This window comes from Clupea harengus, chromosome 4 (assembly GCF_900700415.2).
Source record: "Clupea harengus chromosome 4, Ch_v2.0.2, whole genome shotgun sequence".
In the NCBI taxonomy this organism is placed as follows: domain Eukaryota; kingdom Metazoa; phylum Chordata; class Actinopteri; order Clupeiformes; family Clupeidae; genus Clupea; species Clupea harengus.
The window spans coordinates 16219323-16242851 of record NC_045155.1 but is presented as its reverse complement, the minus strand read 5'-3'; the positions used below and the strand labels follow the sequence as shown (position 1 = coordinate 16242851).

General features: G+C 39.5%; 1 protein-coding gene across 1 annotated transcript; it reads right to left on the bottom strand.

Annotated features, from left to right (window-relative positions):
* Positions 1 to 12121: 12121 nt before the first annotated feature.
* Positions 12122 to 23529, bottom strand: cbln4 (cerebellin 4 precursor). The gene is made up of 3 exons (XM_012834534.3): positions 22581 to 23529; positions 14580 to 14696; positions 12122 to 13669 (listed from the first exon to the last, which is right to left on the bottom strand). Exons 1-3 carry the CDS (start codon positions 22872 to 22874, stop codon positions 13472 to 13474), a joined length of 609 nt encoding a protein of 202 aa, XP_012689988.1. The 5' UTR covers positions 22875 to 23529; the 3' UTR covers positions 12122 to 13471.

Genomic DNA, 23529 nt, shown 5'->3' with positions numbered 1-23529 from the left:
AGGAATTCCATTTTGTAAACAAAGGTCGATGCCATTTCATGAAAGAGGGACGAGAGGCATCCCACAAAGTGAGCGTGACAACAGTTCTCTCGGGAATGCATTGACCTAACAAAGCCAAAAGTGAGAATTGACCAATGACAAAGGCAAGGTGCCAGACCAAAAAGACAAAATGTTAATAGGTCAGTAATCACTTCTATACCAGTGAATTCAGACATAGTCAGACCTGCAAACGTCTGCAGTGCTCACAGTCCCTTGAGAAACCTTCAACTTCAGGCTGCAGAATAGGTTTGTGTGCCTCAGAGACTTGGGTGAAGAACTTCACAGGGAAAAAAAACTAAAAGGAGAGAGCAATCAGAACACCACACCAGTAAGGTTGGCACCGACAATCAGCACCTCTTGCAAACACCTGCTCAGCCCACAACCCTAATTCTGAGCTACTCAGATGTCAGGCATGTCGGAGGAGAAGGGGTGATGAGGAGAAGGGGCGATGAGGAGAAGGGAGCGATGTAGGAGGAGAAGGGGCGGTGTAGGAGGAGAATGGGCGATGAGGAGAAGGGCCGATGTAGTAGGAGAAGGGGCGATGAGGAGAAGGGGCGATGTAGTAGGAGAAGGGGCGATGAGGAGAAGGGGCGATGTAGGAGGAGAAGGGGCGATGTTGCCTTCCCATGCTGCCTTCCAAATGCAGTCACACTCTATCATGCATGTTGGTGCTAATGATATTTACAGAGAACAGTGCTCTCTCCAAGAATATTTCAAGGAACCTTTTTTGTGCCCTAAATTAACTAGAAATTAAAACTTTTTTGTGGCTCACTGTAGCTTAAACACCTTTCACCTTAAACCATGTTTTTCAGCTTGTCTGAACTTAATAGAACATTTTAACCTATTCTGGAATCACAGGGAATATTTTAGCAATGTGGTCTACGTGGGATGTGTTAAAAAGAATATCAAGTTGAGATATTCAGAATATATTAAATGCAGTTGTGATAATAGTTTCTTATATTAAACTCTGGACAAGACATAGATATGTTAGTGTATCTAAAGTTTGTCACATACTCTTAAATGTGAAACAAGCAAAGTGGCTTGGAGTGATCCATACACTTATTCCAGCCAATCAATGCTTTGCTTCAGGAGCATGAAAGAGAGGTCAAATATCAACAATCTTCATCAAGAATTTGCGCCTTGAGCCTGGAGTGGTGAGATTCAGCAGATATTAGACATGATTCCAAAAAGTCACTATGTTACATCCTGTATATGTGCAAGATTATAGAAAAACAATAAACTGATCAAAAGGACACTCTGTATAGCTGAATAAGACACAAAACATTGTTGGAAATATATGAGCAAGAGAGGTTTGGGCAATATTAGAGTCGAAAATGTCACTGAAATGAGCCTGAATGAGCAAACATTGCTTGTGTTGTCCTGGGAAGTTTTGGTGGCTCTCATCCTCTGTCAGATCGAGGAATGACTACCAAACAATAGCTATACTCTCTCTCTCTCTCTCTCTCTCCCTATATCTTCTCATTTACATAACCATTACATGCAGTTGGCTGTTCTGATATTGGTAAGCCACAGTGGCACAGGGGGAAAGAAGTGTTCAACAAAAATATTGCCCTGAGCGAGTACAATGCAATACAATTCAAAATAGAATCTTACCTTTTTATTTCATGTCTTAGTTTTTAGCACCCTGAATCTAAGGCCCTGAGCTGTGACGTCTGATTGCTGTACATATATACTCTACATGGGGAAGGTGTGTCTAATTAGGTGTGTCTCATGGCGGACCTGACTTGGGATGTGCTCTAGGGGTGTGTCTTAAAGTAAAGAACTGATTCGGAATCACATAAACAATGACTTTAAAACAATTAGGTTTAAATGAAGTAAAAAACTTAGCAGAAAAAAAGTATCAGACCTTCCAAGAACTGAGAACAGTACCCAGTGCTTAAAGACAACTATGCATGCAAGCCCCTACTTCCATTGGTAAGATTGTTCCATGTTCCTCTGCTTCTCCCATCTTTATTTGGTCTCATTTAACAGGACTTGGACGGATCCAATGTCCCAGCCTTTAGATATTGTTTTGGTCAGATTTGTTCAAAAGTATTCTGAGATTTTGCACTCACATCTTTTTTAGAACCTGGATTGAAATTGTGTCATTTAATTGCTTTCCTAGTGTTTTTGTTCTGTTCCTTCAGCATTGTTTAGAGCTGTGGGTGCGATGTCTTCTGAGATGAATATAGAGCAGCCTCATCTTCAGCACAGGCAAACAAAAAATATTCTCTCCAGGCCCCGGAGTGTGTCTTAGCATTATTACGTTTGATATGGAGGAAAAAAGTAATTTGGAAATTAGAGAGAGATAATTAAAACACCAAGCAACCCAGTCCCAGTAGATGACACATCAGAGTAGATGTAGGAGTGGAAAAGCTCTCTGCGCATGAGATCTAAATATAAAGTATCAATACATCACACAGGCAGTTCAAACCTCTTAAATTCCTCAGCCACTCGTGGAATGCCATACAAGGGACACGGAATTGTACTACATGAGATTTGTGTGGCCCAAAAAAATCATGATGAAGATGCCAAATAGGTACTTCTATAGTAACTGATGAAGACACAAGCTTGGTTTTAGTCATGACAGGCAGTGTAACATCTATGCATGTTTTATAATGTTCTTAAATTTCACTTTACAGCCTATACATTTGAAAGGTAGTGACAGTATCAGGCTCTATACTATTTGCAAATCAATTTGTCAGCATGTCAAGTATACTAGTACAGGCGTTGACTTCTGCTGTCATGACAAATGTAAGTTGTTCCGCTGTCGGGAGGCATTAAATTCCCTATCTTGCTTCCAGAGCCAATCAATATCCCATGTCTATTCCATTACAATCACTTTGGCCATCACTTTTCACCTTGACATGCTCTGGCTTTGAACCTTCACTCAAATCATGCTGCAGAGGGAATAAGAAGAGGAGTTCTCACGAGCCCTCGGCCAGTAGAAATAGTAAAACTACTCCCTACTGTGCAAGTTAAACCATTTAGTGCCAGGTCTTTAAAGGCTCTAAATGTATTTTCCTATTTCCTAGATTCAGCACAGGAGACAGAGACATCTTGATTGTACGTTAATCAATCAATCAATCAATCAATCAATTTGTTTATTTGATCAAGAGGGACAGTGTACATTCATGAACATTAAGATGTAAATGCACCCAATTGTAGCCAAAAGGCTAGTTTCCATTGGCAGTCCCCCTGCCAGAGTGAAAAAGGCTATACAACCTAAAAAAAAAGGCATTAACGTATATATCAAACATAAATCAAAATCAGACAATAAATAAAAAATAAAGTAAAATAACATAAATAAAATTAAAATTACATACACACAATGTGCTTTGAGTGCAGGGAAGTGAATAGGAATCAGACATACAACAAAAATAAGAATATGAATAGGAATCAAACAAACAACAAAATAAAAATAGTCAAGCCTCCTTGCGTTCTCTCCTCCCCGACTGTCTCCAGACCATCCAGTTAGGAGTTTGGGGGCTCCTCCTCCCGCTCTGCCGGTAGTCCACCACAAGCTCCTTGGTCTCTCCGACGCTGAGCTGGAGGCGATCGGTGCCACACCGCCCCACAAAACTCTCCACCAGAGCTCTGCACTCCGTCTCGCTGTCTTCCCCGATGCAGCTGACGATGGAGAACGATGGAGTTTCCTGGAGGGCGCCGGTGCTGCTCACCAGCACATTCGACAGGTCGGATGTCCCAGGCACTCGGGTCGCGATCCAGGCCACCAGGCCATAGTCCACCCGCAGGAGAGCCACCAAGACAGGCCCCCACTCGCGGCGGCACCATGGTCACCAATTAGGGTTAGGGTCCTACCACCTCAGTTCATCAAATGCTTTTAATAATTAGGGTCTGCAAACATGGAGTATATATATGAAATGTTGCATCAGACTGCCACCACATTTACATTTGGTTATAACACCACTGAAATGTTAGATGATATCAGTTAAAAAGGTAACGGCACTGATAATCAAAGAAACCCTAGATCTAAAACATTTTCAATTATTATAATCATTGTATTTGTTGTTTTGCCTAGTTGTTCTTGGATCATCTTTGGATGTATTGCACATTCATTATTGTCAAAGAGTTTAATTGCTGCTGTTGTTGTTGTTGTTGTTAATGTGATATGTTGTCTCTGTTTCTCTCTCTGCTTCTCTTTGCCTGTCAGCCGGTCATTAGGCTCCATGGAAAACAGGGGTGGCCTGTTTGTCAGATCTTGCTCCCATTGGCTGAGAGAAATGAAGGCTGGGTATATAAGCCAGTGTGTCCTCTTTTCAGGGAGATTCCCCCCTCCTCTCCCTCAGACAGTTGGTCTTGTAGAGTCTAGATGATCGTGTTGTTTTTCTTTAAACTGCCATTTGTTTAGTATGTCTTGTAAGTGTACTCTTAGTAGCCTGGCGAGTACACAGTATTGTTGTGCGGTGGTGGTGCCTTAAGCTTATATCTTGTATAATTTTTCTTTTTATTCTCTCTGTTTTCATCAATAACATTGTGGATAGCATGGGAATCTGGGTAGGAAGTTTGGGTGCCATTTTATTTGTCTTGAAGGCCGTTTTCTCCTTGATAGTCAGGGAGTGAGCTTAGTCTCTGTTGTTGATCTTGTCTTTCTGTTTTCAGGCAGGCTAGATTACATTCCCTACAAGTAGTTTTGGGTTGTTTATTATCTTCCCCCTCCTGAAGTCTTTGTAATTTATGTTTCCTGTCTTTTGGAATAAAACGGTTATTATCTTTCAACTTCATTGTGTGGTGGGAGAAGGGAATCTCCTCCTCTGCTGATCTCTTTTTTTACGTTCCCTTAACCCCTAGACAAAAAAGGGACGTAATACCGTTTTAGGTCACCTCACTTTAGTTTCATAAAATGTGTTCTATCTATTCCTATTATATCCATTCCTATAATGTATCTATTCCTAGGGAATCTAGTAGACAGTATCCTGTGACTAGGCCTGTCAGATCCATGCAAGTAGGCCATAGTTCAGGTTGCTATGCTCTCTGTCCTGGCACCTAGAAGCTGTTGACCAGTGATGATGGTTTGGTCTTAGTCTTTGCACCCTAGACTTTAAGCTAAATTCAGTGTAGACATCTGGATGCTGTTTCTGAATGCAGAGAGAAGTGTAAGAATGTCTTGACTTGACTTATTGACTTCCTCATCTGTGTTATTTCAGGGAAATTTCCATGACTCCAGTTAGACATGCAAACTATGGTGTGATAAATTAATGGATCAATAATGTAATGAATGAGCGATTAAAAATGTATTTCTGTTAATGTCAGTTTTCTGTTTGCCTTGTTTGATTTATACCTCTGTTTAGTGCATCATTTACTTAATGTCATGATTATACCCACATTTGTGAATTTCCTAATTTATTTATTCCAGAACTTAATTATTCATCAATTTATTTTAGTTACACAATTCTTGCTGGTTTATTTCATTACTAATTGGTGTCTTTATTTCTTTGTCCTTTTGATAAGGAGATGTGTTTGTTTCAATGTGTGCCATATGAAAGTATCACACAGACACAGGTCTTTTGATTTACTGCCTACTATCCCCAGGAAGAGGGTGTAGAGGCCGCACAGATCGCATCAGCTAGAACTAATTTCTGCTATCAGAAAATCATCCAGAAAACTAGAAACATTTTGCACTTTACCTTAGGGATGAATTATCTTTTTTCCTCTTAAGTATCTTGTTTTGCCTGGTCAAAAAGGGGTGTGTGAGTTATTTTATCAGTAGCAAATTGAATGGAGAATAAATGACTGAGTTGAAGAAGCATCTGAGGTTAGTGTCAGGGAGTGCTGAATGACGCCAACTCAATTATAGTTTATAGTATGTTTGCTGATGGCAATAACTGCACAACTTTAAAAAAAACATTAATCTTGGCTCTATGACACACTCTACCTCTGGAGACTGTAGAGTGTCCAACTCCCTGGTGAGTGGTCCCGACTGAACAAACACAGAACAAAGCATGTGCAAATAGTCATCTGTAAACTGTGCTCACATAGGTGAAAAGTTACAATCACCCATTAATCGTCATAGACAGACACAAAAATATTACTAAACCAGTGACCTCAGATAACATGACTAGCTACAGCATGTGTAATGCAGTACCATGTGAAATAGTTTTGAAAGCTTAGGAAATAGAATATTTTACCATAATAAACTGGACTATGTGAAATTTGGTGCAAGAAACTGAAATAGCAAATGTAGAATGAATGATCTATATGTGAACAAAACACTATGTGTGTACTATAAAGTACATTTATTTTTCAGTAGTTTTTAAAATGTATTGTTACATTGTATATGTTGGTGAGTATAACACCCTCAGCCCCTGTTGAACTTGGTTGGACTGTGACTGTCTATGTCAGACCTTTCTTTCTCAGCTTCTGTCTATACCCTGAAATTGAGCCTCATTTGGTGAGTGGCAATCTACTGTTCACTTCCACCACTCATGGATTTAAAGGGTTATGAGACATTCTGCTAAATTGGCATTGAGACCAATGTCTTCCTGCTCTTAGAGATTTCACCTGCTAGGGTCTCCACTGGGTGTTCCATGGTCTAATGTGTTCTTCTCTCAGAAAAATATATTTATCATTCTTAAGCCATGTGGGGAAACGACCAAATTGACCAATTATTCAACACCGAAAGTGCAGATTCTGCATAATGTCAGTTCTGGAAATGTGCAGAATTGGCTTGTTGTTGGACGAGTGATCCATTTAGTGTGCTTCCTGGCATGTGTTTGTGCTCTGGGGTGATTTAATATTTAGAGTAATTGGCCTGGTGTTATTCTCAATAGTAAGGTTTAGCTGCAAAGGAAAACTTTTGTCCGGTCCCTGCAGTTGAGACCAAACTAATTATATTAGTGAGCCAGGTTTAGAGATACAAAGATTGTTGGTAGGGGTAAGCGATGAAATTAATCAGACTTGATGATCGATCGGAATAAACACGAAATCAGCTCTTTCACTAGTTACCTGCTGAAAATGGAGTCAGCCTTGATGCTGTGGGTTTCAGCTCTGACGAGGGACACTTATATACTGGTGCAGTTGTCACCACAGCAAACACAAGATAAGGCCCAGCAAAGTCTGTGCTGTTATTGGACCCATTATTTCTGGGGCTATCACTTATCTTCAGCTGGACTAGAAGCACAATTGCATCTCAGCTCTGGACCATCAACCTAACGTTTCCCTCTTTTCCAAAAGATTGAACCCTCTTATCTGGATTCATGTAAAATATAAATGTGTTATTTATTTATCAATGAACTGTAGGAAATGGTAAAGAAAAATATTGTATGTATTATTCCATTCTTTTATTTTATTACAGCTTATTTTTTTAATCTAAAATTCACTGGCTTAATATGAATAATCTATAACCTGGAAATGGAGGGAAATACTGTCATGTTTTCCAGTGAAATAAAGCAACACTATACCATTGACATGTGAGTCAATCTTTTTAAAAGATTTACATCAATGAAATTGTATTGAATGTACTGTTACTGAAAGTACTTTTATAATGGTGAATGTGCTGAACAGTAATGTCTCTGCATCATTAGTGAAAGAACCAATTGCTTCAGACTCACAAAATCATTTATATGATCAAACAGTGCGACCAACACCAAGGAATTCTAATCGCAATTAGCATGTAATTATCCACTGTGCTGATCACACATCACAGTGCCATTGATGTAGAAAAAGCACATTGGCTTTAGACCCACAGGATGTCAACAAACAGCTTCAACAATGTATTTCCATTTTCTTTTCATACAGTTTTACCTCTGATGGCAGTGAAATATTGGATAATTAAGACAATAAGACAATCGTAACCCTAAACCTTGGCTAAGACTAATTTGGTTAAAGTGATTTTTTTTAAGTGTTAAAGTGATTATGGGAAAATGGAATTTAAATAAACTCAGGCGCAGAATTGATATGAACTCATTTAGCAGATGGTTTTGTCTATTGCAGCTGGCATTGTTATAATGTTATAAGTATTGATTACCATACTTCATTCACAGCCTTTTGAAATGATTTGAGGAGCTTTGAATATATACTGTGCCAATGTGTTGATGGTTTGTATACTGTGATGTATTTTCTTTTTTGCTGGTGGTGTTTTTGCTCTTTAAACTGAATGTGTTTTAAAGGAATAAATCTGTTGAGTTTTGCCATGTAGCATAAAGAGAGGAAAGAGACACTCTGAAACAGTGAGAGTGGTGGCAGTGCATGGGAGATAAGAGGCAGGCAGGAGAGAAACGGAGTGAAATTGGAAAAAGAGAGAGAAAAAACTGAAAAAAGAATAAAGACAGTAAAGAGGTGCTTTATGGAAGACCCCTCTTCAAATGAAAGGTGCCTGCCAGAATCATCCGTCCGTCTGCTTGAGAGGTCTTGGATGCACAATGCGTACTGACAGTGATCAATCTACCTTTGAGCTTACAGTCACATGTAATATCGTGAAATTATCTGACACATCTCATTCAGTTTCCAACCAAAGGTAGAGGGATAGAGACAACCAGCAAACAGCAGTTTTATCAGCACAAGATCAGACCAGATGTGCTCTCTGCCAACATTTCCAATATCTGTTGTCTGTTTACAACCAGTAATCCACTTTAGAATAAATATATTAACAGGACCTGGCCCATCATCAGCAGCAGCTTGATTGTTACTTTTATGGTCCTTGCTGAGTCATTCTTTAATTGTGTCAGATTGGTTAAATGGTCAAAGGAAATCTGTCTAAAGTCTGTATGAAAAAGAATGACAATTAATGTAAGCCTCAAGTCCACAGCCCGATTGAGTTTGATACAGGAAGAAAAGACAGCAAAGAGAGAGAGTTGATCACAGATGCTTTGATTTAATCAGACGGAAATACCTGTACATCACAAGCACTAAATGCTCTAAAATGTCCACAACGATCCAGTTTCAGACATCAGACAGTTTCAGATCATGTTTTGGTCTGAGGTCTGGCCTTCTGAAGAGGCTGTTAAACGCTTGATGATCTTCCAAATATTGGGTGACATTCAGCCTGTTTCCACACTATTCCAGACTATTACTTGCCTTTCAATGCACTTCACTGTTCAGTTTACTTAGGCTGTTCCTGAGAAAGAACTCTTTTCTGCTGCACTGTAAAGTGTTCCTATTGAATACATACAGAATGACATTAGCTGATCGCAGCTGATCCGGTTTGCTGATCTTAGGCTTTGCACACACATTATGGTATGCTGCATTTGTAATATCTAGCACATTTAATCATTTGAAATGCCAAATTTATGCGGAAAAAAAAATGACAATACAAAGTACATGGTTTTTAAAACAAAAAACATGTAAAAACAAAAGTAACTGCTATTAGTATAAACAAAACTCAAGCTCTACTGCTGTTTAATTGTTTTTAAGTTAATTATTTTCCCTTCATTTGCATGGTGTAGAAGCATATAGTGTCAGCTAACCATCTGTTGCTTCTTAAAACCCAGAGAACAGCAGACCCAAACATTTATGTTTATCAGAATCTTCATGGATTTTTGCTTTCTGTGCACCTCATCCATACGAAGCCTTGACCCACATGTGTGTTGACTGTGACCCAATCCCATATGTGAGACATGCTGCTGTCACAGATGTACACCAATGTCAAGTTCCTCTTGTAGCAAATATCATGAATGAAGCTGTTTGAAGAAAGAATCAGTGCTGTCAAGGGCAAAACCTCAACTCATCACGAGATGAACTTGAGCAGACAAACTGTAAGGCACAGTAAGCTGGAGAACTGAAGACTGACTTGCTCCCATCATATTGTGAAACGTAAGGTTGACAATCACAGAAAAAACGCACAGTAAAATAATTAAATTCAGCATTTTATAGCTATATATGATATACATGTATAAGTTCAAAAACTGTTTTTCATACTTGTTCACATTTGCATGTTTAGGTACAATGCACTCCAATATTACAATGGGTCAGACCCTGGGCCTAAAGCCACACAGAGCATGTGCGATACACCAAGGCAGAATGCAGGCTATTATTATTACTGAGCAGGTACATAATTAAAAAGTGATTAGCCAATAGCTTTAGCCAATTGCTTCAACAAAAAATGATAACTGAACTGTGAGCAATAAAACAAACCTGTGAGTCGGTGTTATGTGTGTGCATGCTCATATCAGTCATTCTAAATATAACATCCAGAGTGCAGCACTGAAGTATCACCCTGTGTGTGTGTGTGTTGTAGGCTTTGCTTTGTATGTTGCTGTGCACCTTCATCACTCAAATTTCAGACGACGTGCCCAATTATCATAAGGCATGCTGTATACCTCCATGTATGCTCCTCCAAGAGACAATTCACTGCGTTGTTGACTGCTAAGGTCTGATTGACTGTTGGCAGCCACTGATTCCCGAGTGGACCCACTGACTAAAAGCAGCTGTGACCAAGTAAGAGCGAGGGAAATGCAGCAAGGATATTATGCTATGTCAGTTAGCGTCTCTCTATTGTTTTCATTAAGTGTACTGTGTTTTATAATGTATGGGCATTTCATTTTGATGATATTTAAATCAGTAGGGGCCAGACTCTAGTATACTAAGTTTATATTTTAATTTTACCAGGAGCAATTATGCAGGCATTTCAATAATAAAAACAAGAATTCTGTTTATGCGTAGGTATTAGGTTAGTAAAATTTCCATTTTTCTCAATAATCTCTGCCTCTATGGTAACTCCACCTATTGACCAAATGCAGGTATATTATTGTCCAAAGATATTGTCCATATTGTTTAAAATTCCATCAGTTTGTCAAGGCATGGCTATAATTCAAAACCCTGGACAAAAGGTCTTTGAGGAGTTCAAGATGGTAGGGTTTTTCAAAGAATTCCTAATAGTGGGAAATCAGAGTGGAAGAATTAGTTGAAATGTACAAGAACTTATCTTAGATGAGGGAGCACTGAGGGAATTACATTAAAAACTATTTTGATTCCAGCACATATGCATAAGACACATAAGCAAATTATAAAATTACCTTTTTCAAACTATTATCCAAAAGGAAACATATTATTGGCAACCCATATCCAAGATATGTAGCCTCTGCATTTTGCCATTTTGCTCTTCAATCACATATGACATCACATCACAAAATAATTAAGTTAAGAGGGACAATTTCAACAGAGTTGCTTAATCTTACTGCTTGGACCCATAAGAAGTGCTTCACAAGGTATGTTAAAGTTATAAAAATGAAATTAAATGAAAAAAAAATACTCAATGACAATGTCTTCCAATCGAATCAGATCAATATAGTTACTCAAATTGGGCCTCCTGCTCCTGAAATTGTTCCTCACTAAAATACAGCATGGATCAGAATGGGTTACACAACTGTGTCCTAAACACCATCTGTACATGCCAGGATTAGGATCAGAATGATTGTCAGAAATGCATGTTCCACTTACTGAGGTATGTAACGGTGTAACCAAATAATCAAGTGAAATAGAGAAAGCCTGTATGATATGTAAACCTTGTTACAACGCAATGATGTTGCCTTCTTCTTCATTCTGCTAAGCCTTGCATTCTAAATCACCTTGTGCCTAAATATATATATATATATATATATATATATATATATATATATATATATATATACATGTATATGTATATGTACGCATATGTACTGTATGTATGTGTGTGGGTGGGTGAGTGCGTGCGTGTGAGTATGTGGATGTTAGTGTGTGTGTGTGTGTGTGTGTGTGTGTGTGTGTGTGTGTGTGTGTGTGTGTGTGTGTGTGTGTGTGTGAGTGAGTGAGTGAATGTGCATTCTTTATTTTGTGTAAGTAATTAATCTGAAAACATAAATAAAATATGCCATAGATTAAAAACTCCATGTGGTCTCCACAAGGGAAGCCCGAACATTTGTACCCAGCCTCCACAGGTGAAGTAACTATCTCAGATTAAAACAGACCTGTCATAAGCTTTGGAGCACATGACAGAGCAAAATATTCAGAAGCTCAAAAAAACAACACATTTGTGACCGCCACCAACCCCTCTGAATTGTTAATGAATTGTAAATTGTAGTCTTTGCCATGTTCAGTGACCAAAAATAAAACTATGTGACCAAAAATAAAACATTCCAAGCAATAGTAAAGATGACCCATTTACCAATGTCACAACAGAAATGAACACAACACGGGCCACACTGCAGTCATTCATCTCTGTGAATGTATCCTTTGTGAATCTGGCTGAGATAATTTGACAACACACACCTAGTCTTGAGAGGATTTCACAAATGTAAAGCCAAAAATGCAGCCGTGGCAACTTGTTCCATGAGTACATGCTATCGTATTATGCAAAATTATTAACATTTTAGTTTTATATTACCAGAGAACTGTAAAGGGTTAAGTGCCAACAGTGCCAATTCTGCTTGGTGGGGCTTTATATGGGCATCCCTTCCATGGGTGCTCTGGAGCTGAAGCACCTCCAGTGCCATCCCTTCTCTGGCTGGGTGCCAACTAATTTAATTACAGAAAGAGCAGACAGCAATGGTAAAATAGGCGGAGGACTCTGGATTGCATAAATGCCAAGGGGTGTTTTTTTTTGCAGAAAATGTCTTCTAAAGACACTTTAGCAGCTATAACTAATGTGATGTGGAACTGTGCTGTCAGACATTACTGGGGACATGAAGATAGGGTGGCATTACTGTCAACTCTGGGGGTCTGGTCACAGTCCCACTAATCAATGATAGTCTCAACAGAAGATTATATATAGTTGATCTAATTTGGAGTTAATTTAATTTAATTTAATTTAATTTAATTTAATTTAATTTAAAGTTGGTCTTGGATCATGTGTGGGAGCCTGTGTTGATTGAGTGATAAATGGAGCGGAACCAATCATGTACTGTGTAACTGATAGTACTCTAACTGGTGATGATTTGCATTGGTTCAGTCACTTACTGCAGTTTGATCTTCACATCCCTCTCACATGCTATGTGAGATCCTAACATACAGGGTAAGAGTGACCAAACCTGAAGGAACTCATGTCTTCAACAGCAAGACAGATTTCTATAAATATGTGATGACAGAAACCTCTGGTTGTTTTGAAGCTGCACCACCCATGCTGCAGAAGCGCCCCCCCCCACCTCCACAAACACACAACATATAAGCACAGTGCTCCAGGATGAATAGATAGAGCACATTTCTTTGCTTCTCTTCAAGTCTCTGTACAAGCAGTGAAAGCAGTGATGAACTCTGTTTTAGATGTAATGTTACTCTGTTTCAAAAGAGGGGAATGCTTGTTTGTTATTTCTTTATCTTTTTTTTTTTTTTTTGCCTACATATTGCCTACATACATTTTTGCCTAGACATCGTCTGTTTCTTCCCAAGGCAGTCTGAGGACAAGTATCCATTTGGATCCAGTCAGTGTGGGAGGTATTGGTTACACAATGATGACACACTGGATAAATAGAGTGCGTTGGCTTTGTGTATGTGCTTTTCTTTACAGGGGGAACACTAGAAAGCCAGAGAAGGTGGAGTATTGCCACCCGCCCACTAGATTGCCCTTCTCCAGCTTCAAGTAGACCTTGTCCTCTTTGTCCAGGTATAGCAGGACTCCGTTAGTGGCAGCTTCGCGGGTCACATCTTTGTCACCGGCAAAGGCTGAGATTACAGGCTTTCCATTTAACATTAAGTTCACCTGAAAGGCCAGAAAAATGCATTGCAAGTATTAGATAATGTCATCTATAAAATTATTAGTAATATAATATAACATATCAGTGACAAATCCTTGGATACAGATCAGTGAGAGTATATTACTGTACATTGACTTACAAGTGTTATATTATATCCTAAAAACAGTCATTTCAGGAGGCCTAGTGATGATTTATCATCCAATTAACTTTACCCAATTTCATGAGGTTGATGCTTTTAGTATTAGGACATGCCTCATTTCTTTTAAGAATGTATAATATATATATATATATATATATATATATATATAAAGTATGTATATAGGGATATACATACAAATATACAGCTGATACACGCATTCAGTTAGAGCAGGTAAACAGGATGATTGCCCTAAGCAGTGCTGCGTCCCAGAAACATGGCACTGAGCACTGAGCACTGATCCTAGGCATTGTTAAACATGCGGCTAGCTGATGTGTCATACGTATTCAGGAACAAAAAGAATCCTACCTCTTCCCAGCAAAAACCTGATTAAAATTTCTTTCAGCAGTATCAAGTAGACATAATGCCTTTGAGTTTCCTTGGCCTACATGCATAAATGTGTGCCATGGGATATTCCACCAAGTTTTGGCTCAGTCACAACTTGTGGGGGTAAGAAAATAACATACATGCAAGGCCCGATGTTGGCCTTCCTGTGAGACTGAACTACCTCACAGGTTTTTCAAGAGAGTGGTTGATTGTGGAGGTAGAGAAAATAGGTCCTTTACATCTCACAAAACTATCCTCCCCCACTTACTGTTGTTTAATGTACAGCCATTACAATTAAAAGATCAGTGCACTGCTACACTTGTGGGATGCTTCTGTGCTGCAAAGGTAGCTTGTATGAATTAGGGATTTTCAGAGTTTTCCTTGTTATGTACCTGTATGGTTTGGCTCTGGTACACTTTAATGACATGGAAGTTGAAGCTATAAACTCCTTTCCGTGGAGACAGAAACACAGATTCTAGAGTGAAATAGTTTCCAATGTTGACAAGGATCTGCGGAAAAGAGAGGAGTATTTTAGTTACATATTCATGATCATATGGAAGCACAATTATTTTTTTCTTTTTTACTAGAAAAAAAGTAATGAGATTCTTCTTCTGAGGATGTTCACCTTTTCTCCAATACAAGATGGTGGAACTGAGAACTTAAACATGATCTAAGTTCATCCCAAGTTTGTGATTGGGTGTGTTTGTGTGTGTGTGTGTGTGTGTGGGGGGGGGGGGTGTATGTGTGTGTGGGGGTCAGTTTAGTCCATGGTTAGCGATATTGTGAGCTTATGGTTAGAGTTGGAGGATGGGTGGTTGAGTTGTACTAGTTCTGTTCATTCAGCTATAGCTAAGAAAAAAGGACAACCTACAGTTAGAAGTATAATTCAGGCTGAACTTACGACCAAACATCTTTATTCTCTGTTGACTACAACCTATCAAAGCTGTTCAGATTTGACAGAAGCACATTAGCCACTTCTGAGAAAGTTGCTCCTCTGTGAATTGTTTTACAACAAAACTACAGTCTGTAAGCCATCCATTCAAATGGAATACCATGAATTTACTTCCATATTATTAGCTAGCAGACCAGCAACATACTCACACCCAAGAGTCACAGCCGCTTTGAGCAACTTCACATTGTTAGTCTGCTAGAATATAACAATTAAATAGCAGATGTAACCATTATATCATAAAATGATTGATGGTGTTTCGTGTAACAAATAAAAAACAATCCCATACAGAGTTTAAAGTCATATAGTAAGCTTTAAGAATGCTTCTTGATATTTTTTGAATGGTGAGTTATTGTGATTTATGGGAATGCACATTAAAAAGCGACTCACAGTCCAACCACCCTGTGCTTATGAGACCTATACCTGTATAGCTGTAGATTGCCTGCAGGAGTCACACCACATCAACACATGATGCAATAAGCTATATTAATGTATTTGAATTGCCAACAAATAGCACATTAATGGACAAAATAAAAAGACATCTGTATAGCCAACCATACAGGATTTTTACGAGACGAATACCACAGGCAGTAGCTGTGTCTGTTCGTCTTGTTCCTGGCTTTTGCTACAGACCCAGTCTGACCTTTCACAACCAATCAAAGAAGGCAGGCTTGCTTATAATATCATAGCATTATTTAAATCACATTCATTTGATTTACTATTTGTAAAATGAAAACAAATATGCCTGTGTCCAAAAATTATTATTTTGTTTTTTACATCGATTGCCAGGCATGATAAAAGATTATAGAGACCTAATCTGCATAATTATAGCATCATATATTATATTATAGCAATATGATATATTTTTTTTTTAATGCATTTTCCTTAGTTGGATATATAACCATGATGCAACTAAGTAGGCTATAAAATGTTAATTAAGTTTTATAGGGGGAAAGAGGTAGTCCAAATCTGAAGATCCTCGATCACAACTAGAGGCCCTCAGAAACCCTTAAAATCTGAATCTGAAGCAGTACATGTCTATAATGATCAGACTATGGGATGTTTGACGTTATTAAAAAGATCACTGGCTAAGTCAAGTTTGCCTGTAGCTTGTTTTTTTTTGTCTCTTTTTTTAAGTAAGATCAGCATTGGTAGGTTGGGGAGGTATATCTACCTAGAAATTAAGATTACATGCGTGCTTTTCATCTGGGTGTGCACGTTTTTCAAATGTGTGTGCACTGCGCAGGGCTTGATTACTTCCCTCTCCTTCGGATACTGCAAGTCAAGTTCCACTCGGTTCCACAGTCTGTCTGTTATTTTGCTAACACCTGTTTTCAGGGTGAAAATACTCGGGGCTAGGTTTAAAATATTTGGCTACAGCTCACAGTGATCAGACCTAACAATGCCACTGGATCAGACTAGCTCTAGACCACTTGCATTCAGGCTGGGGGCTCATGTAGCCCGTTGTGTTTGCTAGGGGCTTTTTAGGCTCTCTCAAGGGACAGTCCTGGAGCAGCGGGGCTTACTTGGTGTATTTATTAGGGCTCCTGAGACCTCTGGGCCGATAAACTCATGCGGTAATCCAGGCCAGAGAATGAGCAAGAATTAAGTGAAATAATAAGATATTTTCCATTCCAAGAAAAGTGTATAATCTTAAATGATAAAGTTTCTGGCAAAAATAGACTAAAACGTTTGTTGTATGTCTGAGTGAAAAGACAAGGAACTATAGTTTGTGGATACGGCGGCTGTATACTGATAGGGCTTGAAATACCTCAGTACCTGTGAGTTACATTCTGTGGTTTTGCGACCTGTCTGGTGAATATGAGGCATGAGTGTGACTTTATAACAGACATATTATTGTGTTAAATTTGAGCATTTCGTGAAATTTACACATATACATAACGAACAATATGAACCTCTCTATATAATGTACTTTATACAAAGTTTTGAGAAATACGCATGCATGTAGGATTATTGGTTGAAGGCAAGTATATGTTTGAAAACAATACTAAATGTAGAGTATCAACATTTAGAACAGGGCAGGGGTCCAAGCAGATTTCATTAGTTTGAACCTTTACATCACATTTGATTGCCAACCATTTTGGTGATCAAGCCAACTGGAACTTCAAGAGATGTGAGCAAATGTAGCCAAGTAAAAGCATACTAAGTCTCAACATTTTAGCTTAAGCGGATCTTAAGATATTTAAATGTGTCAGTTGCAGCACCCCCTATGGAGAAAATTTCCCTATGGATGAAATTTGGCATGCATCCAAAGAGTGTGGTAGTGATGCAGGGTTTGTTCAAACCTTTACATCACAAGTTATTAGCCAATGAAATGCCAGATTTTTGCTTTGAACACTATTCACTTGGCTCAATAGGCTAATCAGAACCTGTAGGGGAAATTTACCAAAATGTGCAAATTTCTAATTTTACATACACCAACACCAGAGACTGATACCCTAATGGAGAAAAGAAATAGCTAAATTTACACCACCCAGGAATGGAAGCTGCTAACTACTTGACTAAAGCATCTTTCTAGAACAGACAACTTATAAGTCAAATCATGGTTTATACAGATAGTTGAAGGCATATATTGAAAAGTATATGAAAGACATACAATAATGATGGAATACTATATGAAAATAATGCAAAATGTGATTACTATGACAGCCACTGCACCGTGTGACGGGCTGAGGTGGGTATGTGGGTACGTAGCAAAGGGAGTTGTCACCCCACCCGGACTTGAACCCGGGTCTACAGGGGTTCAAACCTGCACTCTGACCGCAACGCCAAAGAGCCAGGCTCAAAGGTATGGCAGTCAGAGCATATACTCATGTGTAGTCACACTGCCCTCCCCTTCGGGAAATGCACCTTGCGCTTAATACACACAGGCATTCCTCACCCATCCACCAACTGTACTTCTCCTATCCCAGGGTGCCCCACACACAAGTGCTTCACCCATCAATGGGGTCCCTCACACAGGGGTCAACCTACCTGGGGGTCCCTCATATGGTTTACGGGCACGCCTCCGATGACCTCACGGCAAGCATCCCACCACTGTCACCAATTGTGATGGACCGAGCCTCTGGTTATCGTCTTTATGTGGGTACTGCCAAAAGCTCAGTCAGAGTCAGAGTGAGGGTTCAAAAGTCAGATGGGTTTATTTACTTTTCCAAAAAGAGCAACAAACCATAAGTCCAACACAAAAGGGTAGATTAGGGAAGCCAACTTCATAAATCCAGACCAACACGGTATAAACAAAATAAAGAAAAATCCAAATTCACAGTCTCTAGAAAAAACCTGCTATGCCTCTTAATGAACGGAGGAAAACAAACAGCAGTCTCAAGGTTCACGCATACAGTACCTGACAAAGAATGTCCCTAGACAGGGAAAATCAACCTATATAGAGAGGTGGCCAGTGTCATTTATAAAAAAAGGTTATACACAAAAATCAATTAGAACACAGATCACAAGATGAACCCTGAAAGCACAAACACAGTATTCTCTGTGTGCTAAACATATATCTATAATAATACCATCTGATATATCCTATTCCCAGACCTGTAAAAAGACGTCTTACCGAAGTGGTTTGGCCAAGACCATTTATTTTGTCCCTACAACCCTAATAGGGAATCACCAGTGCAATTAAGCTGGGAACCCAATATATGTTCCCCTGTTTCCGGCGGCGCTTCTTTGACCGTCGGAACGGCAAGCCAGACCAGGACACGAACCACCAATTGTAGGTAGAGATAACGTATTTCCACTGGGATCCGTATTGAAACCGTAAGTTGGAACTTTACTTCGGTCTCTGGTTGGTTAAAACTTGTCATCTGACCTGAACAGCCAATCACTTGTGTGTTTAGTCGTATGACTTCGTAAAAGTTCGGTTAACAAGTCAGTTGAGTATTGAGCCGTATAACTTCGCAGAAATAAAAAAAAATTGTGGAGTAGCGCAGCCTAGTGAAGAATGTTTAATGCAAAAGATAGCGCTTCACTAGCCACTATCTTGTGATGTAAAGGTTCAAACACAGATTTGGACACTCTGCATCACCACCACATTCTTTAGACACATGTTGTGTAATTTTGTTCATAGGGGGCGCTGCCACTGACAAATTTCTATATCTCAAGAACAGCTTAAGCTAAAGTTTTGAAATGTGGTATGCCTATAGTTGGCTTCATTCTGTGAATGCAGTTTCATTTGAGTTCCATTTGGCTTCCTCAACTAAATGGCCAACAATGGCCAATAGGAATTCAGCAGTTACTACATGACTTTTGTAGACTCGTTGATAATGGCATATAGAAGCTATTTATCCAATTTAAAACAAATAAACCATAAGATGTCGCTACGACATGTTTTCCTCTGTTCCTCTCCTCTTTCCTGTTACAAATGTTGATACTTGAATGCCTACATGTAGCATTTATTCAACATTTTGTATTGTTTTCAAAACATATTCTTGCCTTCATCTTATTACATTTTATAGTGATGCATATTTTTCCAATCTTTGTAAATAAATATCAAAAACAGTTATACAATGAAGCTGATATTGTTGCTTGTACATGTTCATTTCACAAGATACTCAAATTTACGAAAGAATATATGTGTTATAAAGTCACACTCATCCTCATATTTGCTAGACAGGTCACAAAACCACAGAACGTAACTTCACTGTGTGTTGCCTGAATAACTTTCAGTGGACCATATAAAGGTAAAATTTAAGATGTAAAGTTTATTATCAATAGCTGTGTTTGCTTGGTCACTGACAAACTGTGATTGGCAAGCTAGTTACAGCAAGGTTTTCTGAACACATGCAACAGGGTTATTGAATTGTTAAGCTCATAGATGTCTGTGGCTGTAGTTTCCCTCAGCACTCTTATAAAAGCCAAAATATGACAATACTTCAGACTTAGTCCTCTTAGAAATCTTATAAACAACCCCACATTGCACGAGACTGTCTGGAAGACTGTTGCTAACTTTGGTTTATGCTGGTCAGTATATAACAAGAGTTTTTCAAAATGCAGTATTCAACCAATGATAATTACAATTTAAAACGTTACTAACTGTCGGGAATTTTACTGTGGTTTACAGTAAAACTGATAATCATTTCCCTTCCCTCCATATGCCGCCATCACATGTTTACACTGAACCAAACAGAGACAGCAAAATGCCACCCCAGAATGTGTTTTTATACATGCAGGCATTCCAGTAGCAGAGGTGTGACGCCATAGCGACTAGCTTGACCAGTAATGCCGTCTTTGAGAACATTCGGAACTCTGATATTTCGGAAGAGGCAGTGTGTCAAAATGAACAAGAAAAAAGCTGTAGGCCCACATAAATACTGATACCAAACAGATAGAAGGAAAATCCACTGATGATATTGTATTTACACCTGGCTCGAACGCATTAAAGTTGGAAAGTTGAAATATCATGCCAGATGTTCCGAATTCCGAGTGGTCTGGAATGTGCCATAACAGACGCTTCAGAAATAAACTAGCCTACCAGTTACTTTAAAAAACAATGACAGGTGAACTGTCGGTGGGCTTTTGCAAGTCATGCACATTTATAGCAGTGTTCAGACTCAAACAAAGTTGGTGTGCATTATATCCAACATGTTAATGCTTCCCATGTCAGATTAATGTGTTCTGCCAACACATTAGTCCTGCTTCATTTTGGTTAGCTGCTAGGCTGTGTCACACCCCTATGTCGGCTCTCCCTTTAACACAGATGTCAATTCTCTTCTGTGACCACCTCTGCTGCCGGCTCAGAGGCGGAAAAACAATGACCCCCCATTCTGTCTTTGTACATTTGTATACAGAACAGCAAGGCGGAATGAAGGCACAATATTTCCGCTTTGAACGGGCTGCATAAAAAAAAACATAGAATATCTGTGGAGGACCATTAGTCACCAGACAGAGAGAGGAAATGGAGACTGAGAGAGGGAAATAGAGTAAAGGAGCGAGAAAACAATAACGGATTATGAGAAATGAAAAAGCGAGTGAGAGGTCGAGGGGGGACACAGGGACAGCAAGAAGGAAGATGAGAACGAGCACAGTGAGATAAACTGCACAGGGTGTGTAGAGAAGAGTAGGCTCAGTGCAAAGCACTCCTTCCACAGGGACGTCTCTTGTTTCGTTTCACACCAGCAATCAACGCCACTCTCATTCAAATGGACAGCAGCCCATCAGCCACATCTCAGCTGGCTCCTCAGTGACAGGGCCTCTGGCTGGCTGGCTGGCCAGAGAGACATGCAGAAGGCCAAAACAGCTGGTCATTTTCTAGCTTTGAGCAGCAGCTTGCCGTTTTGAGCCTTCGGCCAAACTAACAGCGTAGAATAATAGTCCACAAGGGCAGTGAGGACAGAGGAAGAGGCAGGCCGTCTGTGTTTGTCTTCGCAGAGTGACAGAGTGACAAACTTAGACACACTCTACACACACTCTACACTCTATACACTCTATGTCTGTCTGTGTTTGCGTTTTATGAGTGTGTGTGTGTCTGTGTGTTTGAGTACACACACATGCGTTCAGAGAGTGATCAGGCCGCTGTGTCATTAATAGTCAGGCACACTACATTTTCTCCAAGTCTGATTCATCTCTAAAGACTAAAGAACGCAGCACATTAACAGGCCCTTAACAGTGAGCAACGCACATCCCACACACTCTTCAATCCCCTAAAGGTGGGTGGTGTGGAGAGGATCTAACTGCATTCGATAAGGCCAGCATAGGATTCGTTAACTGGGATCAGCACTGACAAGTGGAGAGAGTGCCCCCCACAGACAAACCCATGAAACTTTTATCTCCAGACTACAAGCGTTCCCCTTATGCTTCAGTCCACATGAATTAGACTATGATCATTCTTCAGTCAAATCCAACTGGTCCAGTGATGGAGTCAGGTAATGAGTGAGATTAAGGCTAAAGAGAGTGTGTGCCAGACCAGCCTTATCATACACAATCAATGAGCAGTCCCACGAGTGCCCATAAGATGCAGAGAGAGAATGTTTTTGTGAAAAGGTACAAGCTAACACAAACGATTCTCTTTTCATGGCTTAGCAATTGGTTACATTATCCATCTATGATAAATTGAACTCTCATTCTATTCAGTCCTATTTAGCATCATGGGAATTGAATGTCAATTTTGAATTGATTGCTGTGGACTTCACTCTAGGCGGTGTCCATAACTTAAATATCACATCATCCAGCAATTTCTTACATTTTCTTCATTCTTAACTCTAATAATGTATTAATATACTGTTACAACGTCATCAATAAATACATATTGCTGAGATGTAGGACTATAACCCAGTGACATAATGAAATATAGACTATCAGACACTGAGTAAACTAAATAATCACAAATCTGTGAAGATCTTTAGAAAAAGTTTAGAAGAGTTTAAAAAACAAACTAAAGAGAACCATTCACAACTTTCAATGTGAAATAACAAAATCTTACTTGGTCGAAGTATATTATTCTCGTTTTGTTGCTCATTTCTGATGGTTCGTGGTTGTTGCTTCTTACTGCAGAGAATGCCACCTTGGAATTTGCGGCGCGCACTGAGATGCCAAGTGGAGAAGAGCCTTTCCATTCTGTGGCGGGATTAGAGTCACAAACCACCAGGCATTTGCCCTCCAGGACTATGGGTTCCGTGTCATTCTGGGCGACGGCTAGCTCGGCGACTATGCCCACGCCGATGAAAAACACAATGGAGTCGAACATCACCTTGTGCACCAACACAATAAGCGCCATGATAACAGATCCTCGTAAAGGCAGTTGAAAGTAGCAGGTTCTCGCGGATGCTTTCGGCGTCTCAGAGTAACATCAGTCTGTGAACAAATCACAGACTTCTACAACTATGAGACTGCTATAAACATCTGCAGGCGGAAATGTCAACAGATTTAATTTTCATGTTTCCCCTTTTCTCTAAATTGCTGATTGCGCTGAAGATTACAGGCGACTGAACTCTTGCTTGCGTACGACGAACAGAAACGCGGGACTTGAGAGCCGATGAGAAACCAACGCACTCATTCCTTGCCTGCCTTCACCACTGTGGCTCCCCACTCAAGCTGGAGGAGTTGTTATCCCCCCTAGTGATGCGTGCCTTGCATATCAGGTATTCTGTAATTTCCATTAACATAACATAATTACAGTTTAGTCAACAAATAATTAAGGTAGCTCTATATTATAGAACAGCAGCATATTAATCAACGCGATGCCCCGGTTTCCCTCTTGCGCCGACCGTTGACTGCATTCAACTTAGAGTATGTACATCTCTATTCAGCACAAAGCTTAAACCGCTGCCAGGGGGCACAAACACGTGACCGAGAAAATTATACATGGATGGAAACTTGGATAGGATTCACTGACACACGTGAACAGGAATACCGCTGATGATGAAGAGAAA

Coding starts and splice junctions, on each gene's coding strand:
- cbln4 (XM_012834534.3), bottom strand. CDS start 22,874: ATGGCGCTTATTGTGTTGGTGCACAAGGTGATGTTCGACTCCATTGTG. Junction 14,697..22,580: donor GAATAATATACTTCGACCAA/GTAAGATTTTGT, acceptor TCTTTTCCGCAG/ATCCTTGTCAACATTGGAAA. Junction 13,670..14,579: donor ACCAGAGCCAAACCATACAG/GTACATAACAAG, acceptor CTGGCCTTTCAG/GTGAACTTAATGTTAAATGG.